The sequence below is a fragment of the Anopheles coustani genome, chromosome 2 (assembly GCF_943734705.1).
Source record: "Anopheles coustani chromosome 2, idAnoCousDA_361_x.2, whole genome shotgun sequence".
Classification (NCBI taxonomy): Eukaryota; Metazoa; Arthropoda; class Insecta; order Diptera; family Culicidae; genus Anopheles; species Anopheles coustani.
In genome coordinates, this window is record NC_071289.1 from 9,476,139 (window position 1) to 9,490,270 (window position 14,132).

The following is a 14,132-nucleotide window of genomic DNA, read 5'->3' on the forward strand; positions in this document are numbered from 1 at the left end:
TCAACCTCCAACCTACTTTCCTTCTGTGGAAATTCATTTCATTCGGTTTCCACGTAATCCAACCGGTAGTGGGGATTTACGGCTTTTTCGGTAATTACATTTTGGTCACCTGATTGACGTTGATATTTTACACCCATCGTAGTATGGTCGGATATTGAATTCATTTAAATTAATTAATTAATGATTGCAGATACTGTGAACTGTTAGCTTTGCTGATGGAATAAGGAAATGATGGGAAATCTGAATCAAAAACGTAGATGGAAGATAAAATGGAAACCATGCACTTCGCTAATGAGAGAATCTCTTGCCATAAATGGACCCTACGATGTACTTTTTGTCCTGTTTGTTTTCCCTTCTTCTAGTATGGCTATGGATTAAGGAATATTTATAGTATAAGTAACATCTTAATTAAGCATCTAATTGCCAGGACATTTTTTTCCGTTTATCTGTTTCAATAAAAGTTATTATATTTTCGGATAAGTTTGGAGTACTACGTTTTATATATTTCCACAGATGGATGTAATAAAACACTTTTCGGGCATTACGAGTTGCAAGTTACTTGTTTTATCAATATTGTTGTAAAAAAACAACTTTCATTCCTTTGTAGCCCACTAACGGATATCTTTTCCTTTATTTCCAGATACATTAGGTTTACAGACCGATCAGGTCAAAGGGCGTCTTTTTGGTCGCTGAAAAATCCCCAAAAAGTGATACCGTGCCATCATGAAGTCCCCGATGAGCTGGTTCAACCAGCCGGACAACGCGCTCAATGTCACCCAGATCGCCATCTACGGTTCCGTGTCGTTTCTGGTCGTGTCGTTGCTGGGAGTCCTGATCTATATTACCTGCTCGAAGCGTTATCGGTTGAACTGGTTCGAAAAGAATCTACTCGAGTCGGCCAAAGAGCGTGAGGCAGCGTTACGGCACAGGTACAACCAGAACGCGAAGGGACATTCCAGTGGACGGTTACTTTAACCAGTTGTCTTTCACATTCTTCCTCCAGCCAAGATGGCCAAATAAGCTGCCCGATTGCGTACAACGTGGATGCCGTAGCGGGAACGTCACGCTATCTGAACCGGACCAGCGGAAGCCCACTGGCGAAAGCGGACACACCACCGTTCTGGGCGTCGCAGGGGCTCTACCGCAAGAGCGACAGCCGGGGCCAGCTGATTGACACATCCGATGGTGGGTGGTTCGCTTTCATGCAGCTTGTTTCGTTATTTTTCCTGTGATATTGTGTTGCTTTTGACGTGAATGGACCCGTGGAGTATTAACGATTCGTTTCTCTTGCCTTTCCCCCCCTCCTCCCGGGTAGAGGAGACAACCGGTGAGGAAAGCGGTGATTCGGCCTGTAGCAGCGGTAGGTCAGTTATAGCGGCCCCCAGCGGAGCCGTTGCCATCGCTAGTACGGGCAAACATGTGGTGCTCGTGTCGGCCAGCCCGGCCAAACCCACCACGTCGACGTCGCTAGCGGCTGGACCGTCGGGCTCGAACGGGAAGGCAGCCAAGGGGGTCCAAGGGGACCAGAGCAGTCGGATCGATATGGTCGATTCCGTCAGCACGTGCAGCACGGTCAGCCGGGACGAGCTGGTCGGTGAGGATGCCCGGGGTGCCATTCATCTGACGCTCGGCTACGATCCGGCCGCCGGCATTCTGAATGTGAAGCTTGTGGAGGTAAGGTTTTCGGCAAGTCATTACACACCACACTGGTACATCCTGTGCTCCAAGTGTCCACCAAGCGCACGCTTTCGTTCGGTTTCTGTTTTGCTTCGCAGGCCCAAGATTTGCAACCGCAGGACTTCAGCGGGACGGCAGATCCGTACGCCAAGATAAGACTACTTCCGGACCGGAACAATATGTGGCAGACGAGGATCCACAAAAAAACACTCAACCCGGGTGAGTACGCAAACGCACGAGACCCGTTGCTGCTGGTTTGCTGGACGAGAATGGTTTGCTTCCGGTGGTACGGAACGATATAACACTGCGCAACATCGTTATGGTGTATCGTAATGGCATGTAGGCTTTGTACCCTCAACTTCACCGAACTGGTGTGGAAGTTCGTCGTTCGTTTTTGTATGGTGTATGGCAAGAAATTGATGAACAAACATGTTGTAATGGTTCAATTTCAATATCAATGGAAGTCAACACATCTATCATACTACCTTCAATCTGAGCTAGAACTTTTAAAATGTATGTAAACTTGATTGAATGTTAGAATTCAAGTTCCGATTTTATTTTATCTCGTCGTAATAAAATTTTCATTAAACCTCAAACTACGTTCAGTTGATTAGCTAAGCTTACTTTGATTTTAACAATATGTTTAACTAACTAAGCCTACTGTGTTCACCATACTGCAGCATTCTCGCGTTCGCCAGTGTTTTGTACTCCAACCTCGGTTTGACTTTTTCTTCTTATTTCCATACCGGAATAGTGTTCGACGAGGATTTCGTGTTTGAGGTGCGCTCGGCAACGATCGGCAGACGGACGCTGGAGATACTGTTGTTCGATTTCGACGCTTACTCACGCCACGTCTGCATCGGTGGCGTTCAATTCCCGCTGGCGCAGGTCTGTCTGGCGGAGAAAATCGACATCTGGCGGCCATTGCTCCCCTACACGGAGCAGGTAAATTACAAAGATACAGAGTGTGTCCTCCGAGTCCGATTAACTGTGTCTGTCTTCCTTTCTGCAGGACAACAAACAGGATTTGGGTGACCTGATGGTTTCACTGTCGTACGTACCGTCGGCCGAGAAGCTGACGGTCGTCATCATCAAAGCGCGCAACCTGCGGGTAATCGATGCCACGCGCAACTCGTCCGATCCGTACGTGAAGGTGTGCCTGTACAACGCGGACGGGCGGCGCATCAAGAAGCGCAAGACGACCGTGGCCCGCAACACGACCGCACCCGTCTACAACGAGGCCCTCTCGTTCGACATTAGTCGCGAAACGCTGAAAGACTGCTCCATAGAGTTTCAGGTGCTGCACGACAGTTTGCTGGGCAGAAACGAAACGCTTGGCCGGGCCACCGTCGGCAATGGGCCCGAGTTTCGGCCGGAAAATCGTAAGTTCTTCGACGAGCTGTTCCGCACCCGGGCTGCCACCGCCCAGTGGATATCGCTGTCCGAGTTGAAGCAGAAATCGACCGCACCGTCGAAGAAGTGAAGCGAACGCCTGTGCTCAATGTCAACCTTCACACAAACGGTGCACGGATTTTAGCTAACCTAATCTAACCTAATACCCCAATCCTCCATATACCGTGCATGTCCATGTGTTGTACTTTTACTCCAACGTTAAGGAAGTGCTACGACTTGTTATGTAGTTATGCGCAGGATCCAAGACAATTCCAAGAATGTTTAAAGTGAACCAATTTTAACCTATCGCAGTGTCTAATTTAATGTTAATGCAACCAAACAAATATCATCTTTCGAATGCCAAAGAGCTGACTTTTCAAACATATTTGAAGAATCTATTTTTACAACACTTGAAAAGAAAAACTTATTTAAAAAGTCACCTGCATAGTAACGGATTGAAGTTGTTATGGAGTGGAAGCAAGACACTCTTTGGGTGGTAAAACTAAGAAAAAGCAATGGCGTGTAGGGCTTTAAACGCACACAGCATGTTCCTAATCTGATGTTTCCCTGCTATTTGGTATAAAATATATTTACCAGACTAATTTACAACGCTTCCTACATTCCTGAGGTATAATTTATTATACTTAACCGCACAAAGTAAAACAACCTTTCCACACTCTTACTGCACACCTATCCCTCGGCTGCGTCACAAACCTCTTCGGAGTTCTCATAAACCGCGAAACATACAATTAATATTACCTTACATGTGCAAAAAAATATCAAAAAATGAAAATGTTCAAAAAAACAAACAAACAAATAAATCAAACGTACCACCACGGCTATACGGTAACGGAGGACTATCAAAAAAGTGCGAATAAGAGATAACTAGTATCGGAAGTATGGCAGGAACCATATTTAGACGAGGGAGGGGAAAGGAAAAACAAGTATTTATACAACCAACAGAGGGAAACGTATTTAGTTGATGTGATCAGATTCTGAATAAATATTGTGTATCTACTCCACAAAGGAAATTGAAGCGTACGTGTATAAATTTTGTCCTTCGAAAGAGATTTCTTTATTGACAAATTCAAGAAAGATGTGTAACAAAACAGTAATACTAATGTGTATAAATACTGAGGTTCCTTCCTGAGAGTTTAAATGATAAAAACCCATAACGAGTATTAAGTGGCAGTATCTGGGGAAGATTTTAAGAACTCCATCCTTACATTATGTCAGTCCCTGGCATAAGTAGGCCGATTTGTTGTTACTTGACCAGTACACAATAACACAAGGACATTCTTGGAGACCTTTTGTAGAAAAATCTTTGCATTAATTTGTTGTTTACTTTGTTCTGGCATTATTGTAGACGGAAAGCATCCTCAATAAGAGTAAACTTATTTTTTACTCAAAAATTTCTTAATAGTATTTTCCAACTTTTGCCTTTTAGGTGCCGGTTTTGCTTTCGGTGAAGACTTGGACGACGAAGAAGCAGTTGAGCCTCGTTTGTTCGTCGATTTGTTCTGGGCGGGGCTGCTCTTGTCACCGGTTACCTCCTCCTTGAGCCCCTTATTCCTTTTATATGCAGCGGACATACGTTGAATGTTCACCTTAGAAATTTCCTCGTGTACCACGATCCGATCCGGGTAATCCTTTCCAATGATACAACCGAGCTTCTTCTGCGTTTCGATATTTGCTTTCCACGGCTCGTAGATGATACCAGCCGGGAAGCGAGCTACTTCCGGCACGTACTTCCTGATGAACTTTCCCTCCGGATCCGTTTTCTTCCCGAACACTACCGGACTGTACACGCGGAAGAACTGATGGAAGAACGCGGAAGCCGACAGCCACATCCAGTTGCCGGCGTTTAGTGCCCAGTCAGCATCGAGCAGCAGCTCTTCGAACACTCGCTGTCCTTCCTCCCAGGAAAGCCAAAGGTCTCCCCGGGTTAGGAAGCAAGCCACGGCATGCCGGGCAAGATGATGAATCCAGCCTTCCTGGCGTAACTGACGCATGCAAGCATCGATAAACGGGTAACCGGTGCGGCCGTGTGTCCACGCATCCAAAAACTTTTGATTGGTGTCCCAATCGATCTGTAGACACACGTTGTTCCCTACCATCTTGTCGAAGTTCGGTGTTCCCGCTGCGGCACAGTAATAAAACTCGCGCCACATCATCTGCCCAATAAGGGAGACGGGTGGTTGCGAGTGCTTCTGCCCCTTGATGGTGTCCGATATCCGGTTGTAGAAAAGACGCGCGCTCAAGCAACCGAACTTCAGGTACGGACTCAGCACCGTCGTCGATGGTTCTAACGAATTCGGTGAGGTATTCGGCTTTTCGAAGCTACAAATCCATGCCTTCCGAGCTAAACACTTTTCCATTCGACGCAGGGCTTCTGTTTCACCGCCAGGGAATTTACATTCTCCCAGCTCATTTTCCGCTACTCCCAGTTCGTCAAGCGTTGGCGCATCGTAGCAGGATGGATTCTGACGTTCCTGCTTATCCGTCTCCGGGTGGCCGCAACTTGCGGGAAGCTTTTGTGGTACAGGAACTGCTTCGGGGATTTTTAATGCCGACGCTACCGATGCATACTTTTGGTACGTAAGTGGAGGTTTGCCTCCGTTGCGCTTCAGAATGAGCTCGGGATCAAAAATGGTGTGAGATTTTGCTACGTGCACCTCAACGTTATGTTTGGTCGCTTGTTCTTCGACGGTTTTATCACGCTTAACCGCGTAAGGTTCGATATCATACTCGTAGGTCAACAGAGAAACGTTCCATTCCTCAAACAATTTGGGAAACACCTCTATTGGATTCCCACGGACAACGTAAAGCCTGTGCACGAAAAGAGAATTATACTACAATTTGCCAAATAAGCACGCAATAAGGTTTCAGTTACCTTGAGTTTATTGATCTCAAGTTTTCGTCGAGATTGGCAAGCGTTTGCTGCAGGAATCGCCAGCGATTCGGTCCTACTCGCAACCACTTGCGTATACCGGGATCGAGCACAAATATTGGCCGCAAGAAGTACTTGTTCGGGTTTTCTCTTACCCTGTCCACGGCTACCGAGAGGGCAGGATTATCGTGCGTTCGCAATCCTTTGCGAAACCAGTGCACTATTGTTTCCCTTTTCGCCATTTCTGCTACTCAATGTGCGCACAAAGTTGGGTCTGCTACGATGGAATTTTAACGTTGTGAAATGAAGCGATGTTGCGAAATAAATCGTAAACCACTGTGCCGGTATGGCGCACCACGTTGTTGACAAACAATCCCAAGATGAGTAGATATCTTCCAGGTGCATCTGAAACTTATAAAAGATGTGTATCATTTCCTTTTTATTTCTAAAAATTATTGTACAAAAGAACTACATTTTTTATTGTTTTAGTTTTTGTTAATTGAAAATTTACTGTTCTGTTCTGTTCTGTTCTAATTATAATTACTTTTGTTTTTTAGCTAACTGTCAAAAAGAAATTTAAGCAAGACGTCATTTTCCTCGTGATCAGTGAACCTTATTATTTTCCTAGCCTTTTACACAAACCAAAACAGTGCAGAAAGTTGCTAGAGGTGTTGTTATTTAAAGATTTCCAAAATAAAATCCAAATCAAGTGCTTAAAATGTCTGATGGAGGTAAATTTGCATTACATCGAACTCCTTATCATGCTTGCATTAACCAACATTTCCCCACTCAGATGCTGATGTTGCGCCAAAGCGCATTTTCGTCGTACCGGAAAAGTTGATCAAATCAGCTGCGGATATGGAAAAATGGGAAAAATCCGAAGCATACTACGATGTGATAGGGTTTATCAGCAGCATGGCCGTAGCGCTACAGGGTACCCGGAACAGTCAGAACGTAACGATGCCACCGGTGATCGACAACTTGTCGAATGTTTTGGACCGACTGGAGAAATTAGCGATCGAAACGCCGCCGATTGATCAGCCGGCTCGATTTGGCAATGCCGCCTTTAAGGTTTGGTTCCAGAAGGTGCAAGCGGAAAGCATGGACTTGATTACGAATGCTCTACCAGACAATTTAAAGGATGCCGCACAGGAGCTTCAGGTGTATTTTGTTGAGTCTTTCGGCAATGCTACCCGTATCGATTATGGAACCGGTCACGAACTGGCGTTTGTTATGTTTCTGATGTGTCTGTTCAAGATCGGTGCGATCGAACGGAAAGATGAGGTGGCTGTTGGATTGAAGGTATTTTTACTTAACGCTCTCTCATACAAATGTAATTCTAATGACATTCGTTTATTTCAGCTTTTCCAAAAGTACATCATACTAGCCAGAAAACTCCAGGTCACTTACAGAATGGAACCGGCCGGCAGCCATGGCGTGTGGAGTCTGGACGATTTTCAGTTCATCCCGTTCATTTGGGGCAGTGCGCAGTTGGCCGTTAACAGCCCTATTGAACCGGCACAATTTGTCGAGGATAAAACAATCGATAAGTACAAGAAAGAGTTAATGTTCATCGGTTGCATCGACTACATCAGGCAGGTGAAGACGGGCCACTTTGCCGAGCACTCGAATCAACTTTGGAGTATCAGCGCCGTTGCGCAGTGGTCAAAAATATCGACCGGGCTGATTAAAATGTACCAGAAGGAAGTACTCTCCAAGTTCCCGGTGATTCAACATGTCTATTTCGGTTCGATTCTTACCTTGCAACCGGTGAAACCCGGCACAGTGTTGCCCAATCCACGTTTGGGCATGATACCAAGGCAGCACGCTAATGTTCCGGCCGCTCCTATCCCACCGAAGTTTGAAGCTGGTGATAAAATGTGATAAGCTTATGTTTGTGATCGCTCAACGAATAAAACATTGTATTTGAGTTTAAAAAACTAAAATTCTCCCAAAAATAAACAAACGTACTAGATAACCCCCTGAATGAGATTGACGTTTTTCGTTGGAATGTCATTTTGACAGAACACCGTCAACATACCGAAAAACAGAAGGAGCTTGGAAAATACGGAACATTTTCGCGAGTATCGTTGCTGTTTCACCGAACGATATGGCTCGTTACGTTGGTTTGGATAAACTCGGTAAACTATTTACTCATATCCGCGAAAATGGAGGAATCCGGGCCAGTTTATACAAACTGTACAGGTACGTAGATGGCCAATATTAAGCTTATGTAACCGAGCATCACCGCGATCAAGTTGGCTTACTATCAAAACAATGCGACTCCGTTTTAGGATGGATGAAATGAAATCGGGTCGCCTGGTCGGGCAGGACAAGTATGGAAACAAGTACTTCGAGGATCCGTCGCAGTTCTACGGTAGAAACCGATGGGTCGAGTATGCGCCACATTTTAACATGGAATACGACGGTTCCCAGATCCCGGCGGATTGGTTTGGATGGATGCACTACAAGGTAAGTGAGGGAAGCTGTAATTCAGTTGGCAAACCTCTCATTTATTCGATTATTTTGTACCAACACCGATTCCAGACTGATTTGCCACCAAATCGCGATGGAAACCGTCCCCATTACGCGTGGATGATGGATCACAGCGAGAATGTATCCGGAACCAAAGGTACGTCGAGGGCAGTGGCATCTTGAGTCTCATCGCCCATTATATTATCATGTTTGGTATTTTGTTCTTTGTTTTCCAGATGCGTACATGCCATACTCGACCACTCGCCCGAAAGTGGAAGCTTGGGATCCGAAAAAATCGCAGTCGAATTAAAGTGTTCCCCGAAATTGCGAAAACCGTGTAGAAGAATGTAAATAAGTGACTTCAGAGGGGTAATTAACCAGGTTAATACATTACTCTGAAGTTGAAAAATGAAGTGATGGTGTTTTATTGCCATTTAATTTATTTGAATACCTATTTTAGTGTCCGAGTAAGGTAACACATGGTGAGCACCAATGAAAGTGTAGTGCATCTATAGAGCAATTGTTATGTTATGGCCTTATCACACTGGTCACCAATGGTGGCTTTGCAAAGCCACCGAACTGTCAAAATTTGGTTTTGGCATCCAGTTTGACATAATGGTGCCACTTGGTAGTGTGATAAGGCAGGCCACCTGGGAGTGGGAGTTTATATAATTCACTTTCGGTTCATGCGGTTTTCGGCAGTTTAAGATTAAAATACCGAAATTTTATAATCTTATTATGCTTATAATTGATTATTAATAAAATTAAAAAACATGAATCACTTTCAAATCAAGCTTAACATGCCAGATACACCAAACTCCACACAATGACAGCTCGGTGGTACGGGTAAGCTCATTCACCAACGGACCCCCAGCCACTCCAATGTCATTCGTCTTCGATGGTCGTTTGACAATCCAGTGCTTTTTCCATGCCACCATTGGTGACCAGTGTGATAAGGCCATTACTCATTTCTCTCTCAGCGAAAGTATTATGGAACTTTGTGATGATCGGATAAACCATCGGTACACCAGGGTAAGAGAAGATTTCTTTAATAATAACTGGAAATCTAATTTTATAATGTCATCGTATTTGCCAAACCAAGCTGATTTTGAATTTTTCTTATGCATAAAGATTGTTGCATTTAAGCGTGATTTTATTCCTTTTCTTTAGATAAAGCTATCTTTTCATTTTCTTTGAACGTTGGAACGACTTAAACGTTTCTCCAAACATGAGCAAATTCGTATGAGGTCTTCAGAAACGTTTTAATGTGCTATATCAAAACTTTGGAATGCAGCGTCCGCTAAAAAAGTCAATAGAATTTCAATTAAATAAGTGTTCAATTATGGGCAACACCTGGGCAAACTATTCCAGACTTACATGGATCGGTTACATCGAACACTTTGAGTTCACCCGGTAACACTTTATCTAAACGCTTTCGACGGAATCCGGTCACATTGAAGCATCGTCCTTGCACCGTTATCTCCTCGAACGTGACGGCTAGCACGGTATCTTCGTTCCTGGTTGTTACGGACTGTACCAGAGGAATGATTGCGTTAAGTAAATGGTTTCTTTTGTCGAAAAATGCGCGAACGCGAACTTACCACGATCTCGTCGAGCCCTTGCAGTTCGTCCACACTGTCGTCCAGTACGATGTACCCGCTGGGGAAGGAAAACTCACACGTTACCATGCGTGTCCGCTCGAGTGTTCTCACCGGCTGGAAGCGCACGCAAATGCCCCAGTACACATAGTCCATCGTCGACTCGTCGTATCGCACAATCTGGAGGTTAAACCGACTTCTATGCTGGGCCACATTTTCCATGTAGCTGTAGATGATCTGCATCGTTCCGGTTATCGTTCCATTGATCGTGAAACTCACCGATCGAGTGGTGGGTGGCAGGGTTAAGACATGGCTCGCACTGTGCCGTTCGAGGGTGGTATTATAAATCTCACGACTTCTGTCCTTCGCAACCACAACGGCCGTATACTGCTGGCGTAGGAAGGTGGTATGTTCGGCGTAAGACATAAGCGCCCGGAGAGCAACGTGCGAATCCGGCGTCACTACTGGTGGCATCCTTCGGTACGATTGTCGTTTAATCCAGGTAACTAGCGGGGCCGACTCGAGCAACAGTTTCTTCGAGGTCAGCATTAGTAACGTATACGAGGTGGCTTCCAAGCTTTTGCCGGCGGGTGAATCCCACCACACATAGTTCTGAGATGGAGTGATTTTTTTCTGCATCCACAATGCCTCCAGTGCGTAGTTCACCGTTTGGTTAAGGTACGCGTCACTTTCCATGGCGGTTTTGATGCGCGCGGAAAACTGCATGGCGTAGGCCACAAGGGCCACGTGGTAAGGATCGTTGAGAATGTTAACCGAGGAACGCAAGTAGTCCCGGACATTGTTTATCACCGTTAGGTACTGCCAAGAATGTTTACCCGTACTGGAGAATGCCAGCAGCGCATGAGAGGCCACTTCAACACGCTCCTCCTTGTCGAATACTTCATCCCCACAGAAGTGGCCATCGTTAGCTTGACGTCCTTTGAGCCAGTCTAGTGTATCGATCATCATTTTTCCACTTCCATCGCCGGTATCCCTGGAGTAGGGCTGGGCAAAAGCAAGTGCTTGCGCTGCCACGACCGTACCCCAGCAGGCTGCGGAAGGGCCCGAACGGTAACCCTCGATTTCGAATGATCCATCCGGTTTCACAAGACTCTTCATTTTGTTGAGCGACTTCGTAATCATGGCATTCGACTCGGCGTCCAGCTCTGGCCAATTGATCTCTGCCATACGCAACACATCCAGCGTGAGCGATGCTTTCACCGCCATCGTGAATGGGTCGGCAAGGACGAGCGGGTCTAGCAGGAGGCTCGCCGGTAGGGTCGCCATTTGATTCTGCTCATGGCGCAGCTCCAGAGTAATTTTCTCCGTGCCCCGGTCGGCCATTGGTGGAATGAAAATCTTTTCGGACACCTGCATTGCTGAATCCTGGATGCTGAATGGACGCATAATAGTTTCCGTTTTCAGTTCACTTTCGGGTACCGTGCGGAGGACGGTTTCGGCCCTGGCAAACACATCGTCCAATGTGTACGCGATCGCGCTCAGTACGATCGGTCCCAGCTTTTTGGGTTTGATAAGAAATTCTACTCGTTGCACCTGGTTCGCTTCCACGCTGCCAAACACCGTTTTCTTCACCGCTAAGTAAGGTAAGAAAATATTTTGTTAAAATCCATTAACCCAGTCTTAAGTAATGTATCGGTTGTACCGTACCATCGATTCGACCGGAGTTGTTCAGAAATTCAAATTCATTAGCCTTATTCTGCAGTTCCACCAGCAAGAAGTTAATGCGTCGGTTGCGATTGTTCACTACGTACACGTCCACCGTCACCGGTTCTCGCTTTCTCGCCGAGTACGGTGCGTGAAGATGGATTTCAACCACGCCATTGCGCATCCAGTGCATCGGAACGGCCACGTCAAGTCCGGTAGCGTTGCTAAACGTAAACGCCGTCACCGTGAGTTGGCTCACGTGGGACGGTATTTTGAACTCAACTTTGGCATCCACACTTGAATGTAACGAGGAGGAAGAAGGGATACGTGAAAAAAATCTTGCTCAATGACTTAAAACACAAACAATCACTTACCTAACGTTGTGTTGCCATAATAGAAGTTGATTAAATTTCGTGCTCGGCTGCTCCGACAGTTGATTGCTAGCTACGCTGGGATCAAGTTTAGAAGAAGGTGTAATGAACATCTGATCTGCGTACTCGGCAAAGAACTCGTCGGGCTGTACGGGTAAGATATGGGGAAAGGGGTAAATAATGTCCTTCGGTCATCGGTTCACATCTCGCTTTCTTACAGCTGCAAACAGCGATCCGTTGAACATCAGATGACGGTTTATTTGGTCCGCATTGCCCCAATCCAAAAGCCCTTCGTACACGGCGATCCCAACAATGCCGACGTTGCTCGGTGTATTGACGCTAATTTCGTGACTTTTATTTGTTTTATCTATTGATATGGTGCTCTGCAAGTAAATATTATTTTCAGTGCCTTTCCAGTGGTCTTTCTTCGTGGCCCTTTTTTTACCATACCTTGTAAGGGAGCCGTGGTTCCTCGTGGGAGACTGACGTTTGCACTAGCCTGTCACTGTCCTTTACCTTGGCGAATAGGTGTACGGTTTTCAAATCCCCTGCCGAGCTGAGGTTATACTCGAAGTAGGATTCTTGGTTGTCCGACTCGTGTATTACAAGTTCGTCCTGCACGTCGCCAGAATGATTCCGCACAACCACCACGTATCCTTCCAATCGATGGGAGGACGCAATACCGAGCGTCAAGCTGCCTTTGACCTCCGCCGGTATGATACGTGCGTATAGCTCCGGATTGTAGGTGGATTCTAATGTGAACGAACTTTTCAGATCCTTGTACTGAACGGTAAAGATTACGGATGTGGTGGAGTCGGTGGTAGGCACCGACAGTACCGCCGTGCCATCTCTCTCTACCGCTTTGGTGAAGGTGTCTTCGCGTAGAATCATATTTTCATCCTCATCCCACAGTTGCGCGGCAACGGTTACTTCGCGACCGACTAGGATCGTGTTTTTACTGAGCGGGGTTAACTTTACCAGCAGGGTGGCGTTTCGTTCCGGATCGAACCCTACCATTCGGTGTAACGTTAGCCTGTGATTGTCCGGATGAACGGTGATCGGTTTGGTGTAGTGATACGTGCGACCGTTCGAGGTTTCCACCGTCACGATGACGGAGATCACACGCACATCAGGCGGTGCTGGGAACTCGTCTTCTTGCAAATCGAAGATTTGCCCCATCTCAATGGACAGTATGACACTGCCTTGCGCAGAGATTGATTTTTGGATTGGATTGAACGGAACATCACCTCCGGAGATGGTCACCGTCATCGTGCCCTGCATTGGCTTGCCGAAAATGTAGATGGCATTGATGTTTAGTATCAGCTTTTTCGTGTACGTGTCCATCCGGTCGACCTCAACCGATATCTGGTGCACCGGCGCTGAGTAGTGCATAACCTCGAACGGTTTCGTCGTCGTCTGACCGTCGACGGTGGCGGTGAGGTTCCAGTCTCCCAGGTCACGATCATCCGTCAGCAGATACTGGCCGCTGTAGATCTCGCTGGGATCGAGCTGAACGACCCACGAGCCTACCGTATATTGGGTGGTGTGCCGCAGTGCTATCGTGACCGGCAGTGACCCGGTTGTCTTATCTAGCGGCCTGGTCAGCCCGTCCGTCAGTAGAATGCGGTACTTAACGTAATCTCCCGGCGTATACACAGGGTGGCTCAGTTGAATCAACACCCTTGGCCGATGTTCGACCGGGATTTCCGCAAACAGCACCACATCCGCACCGCCTTGATGCGATCGCATTTGTCTTCGAGCTCGCGAACCACCATTACATTGCTCTCCGTCGATGAACGACGCATTGAGCTGCACCATTACCTTTTTAGTTTGTGATTGGACATTGTCGAGCGTGAAAGACGCAAGATGACTACATTCTATATCGTTAACTACACTGTTGTCGCTGTCCACCTCATTGGTTGCAGTCAAGTTATGTTCCGCTTCGTTACTTGCCGCCGCGAACCTAAATTTCGTTTTGCCAAAGTTGGCCACAATTCCTTTCACACTCTGCTGCCCGGGCGCAATCCACGATGGAAGGATGACACAGGCATCGCTGGAAACGAA

At 46.5% G+C, this 14,132-nt stretch overlaps 5 protein-coding genes across 5 annotated transcripts in view; 3 read left to right on the forward strand and 2 right to left on the reverse strand.

The window, feature by feature from the left end:
- The window catches only part of LOC131266276 (synaptotagmin-5), a 36,195-nt gene extending 32,102 nt beyond the window's left edge, over window positions 1-4,093 (forward strand). The window contains exons 4-9 of the mRNA XM_058268722.1: window positions 641-929; window positions 1,004-1,185; window positions 1,316-1,674; window positions 1,776-1,896; window positions 2,432-2,622; window positions 2,690-4,093. Coding sequence (XP_058124705.1) covers window positions 724-929; window positions 1,004-1,185; window positions 1,316-1,674; window positions 1,776-1,896; window positions 2,432-2,622; window positions 2,690-3,160 — 1,530 coding nt within the window. The 5' untranslated portion in view covers window positions 641-723 and the 3' untranslated portion in view covers window positions 3,161-4,093. The remainder of the gene's footprint in view (window positions 1-640; window positions 930-1,003; window positions 1,186-1,315; window positions 1,675-1,775; window positions 1,897-2,431; window positions 2,623-2,689) is intronic.
- Window positions 4,094-4,130: 37 nt separating this feature from the next.
- Window positions 4,131-6,273, reverse strand: LOC131262763 (cryptochrome-2). Its single transcript, XM_058264833.1, has 2 exons — window positions 5,963-6,273; window positions 4,131-5,898 (listed from the first exon to the last, which is right to left on the reverse strand). Exons 1-2 carry the CDS (start codon window positions 6,199-6,201, stop codon window positions 4,464-4,466), a joined length of 1,674 nt encoding a protein of 557 aa, XP_058120816.1. The 5' UTR covers window positions 6,202-6,273; the 3' UTR covers window positions 4,131-4,463.
- A 321-nt stretch (window positions 6,274-6,594) lies between these two features.
- Window positions 6,595-7,936, forward strand: LOC131263312 (serine/threonine-protein phosphatase 2A activator). Its single transcript, XM_058265489.1, has 3 exons — window positions 6,595-6,690; window positions 6,753-7,261; window positions 7,322-7,936. Exons 1-3 carry the CDS (start codon window positions 6,678-6,680, stop codon window positions 7,841-7,843), a joined length of 1,044 nt encoding a protein of 347 aa, XP_058121472.1. The 5' UTR covers window positions 6,595-6,677; the 3' UTR covers window positions 7,844-7,936.
- Window positions 7,937-7,995: 59 nt separating this feature from the next.
- Window positions 7,996-8,851, forward strand: LOC131263434 (probable NADH dehydrogenase [ubiquinone] 1 alpha subcomplex subunit 12). Its single transcript, XM_058265635.1, has 4 exons — window positions 7,996-8,164; window positions 8,254-8,431; window positions 8,507-8,591; window positions 8,671-8,851. The coding sequence occupies exons 1-4, from the start codon at window positions 8,070-8,072 to the stop codon at window positions 8,742-8,744; spliced, it is 432 nt and encodes a 143-aa protein (XP_058121618.1). The 5' UTR covers window positions 7,996-8,069; the 3' UTR covers window positions 8,745-8,851.
- Window positions 8,852-9,585: 734 nt separating this feature from the next.
- Window positions 9,586-13,886, reverse strand: LOC131261999 (CD109 antigen-like). The gene is made up of 6 exons (XM_058263888.1): window positions 12,519-13,886; window positions 12,072-12,214; window positions 11,701-11,993; window positions 10,036-11,627; window positions 9,812-9,965; window positions 9,586-9,734 (listed from the first exon to the last, which is right to left on the reverse strand). Exons 1-6 carry the CDS (start codon window positions 13,884-13,886, stop codon window positions 9,697-9,699), a joined length of 3,588 nt encoding a protein of 1,195 aa, XP_058119871.1. The 3' UTR covers window positions 9,586-9,696.
- Window positions 13,887-14,132: the final 246 nt, after the last annotated feature.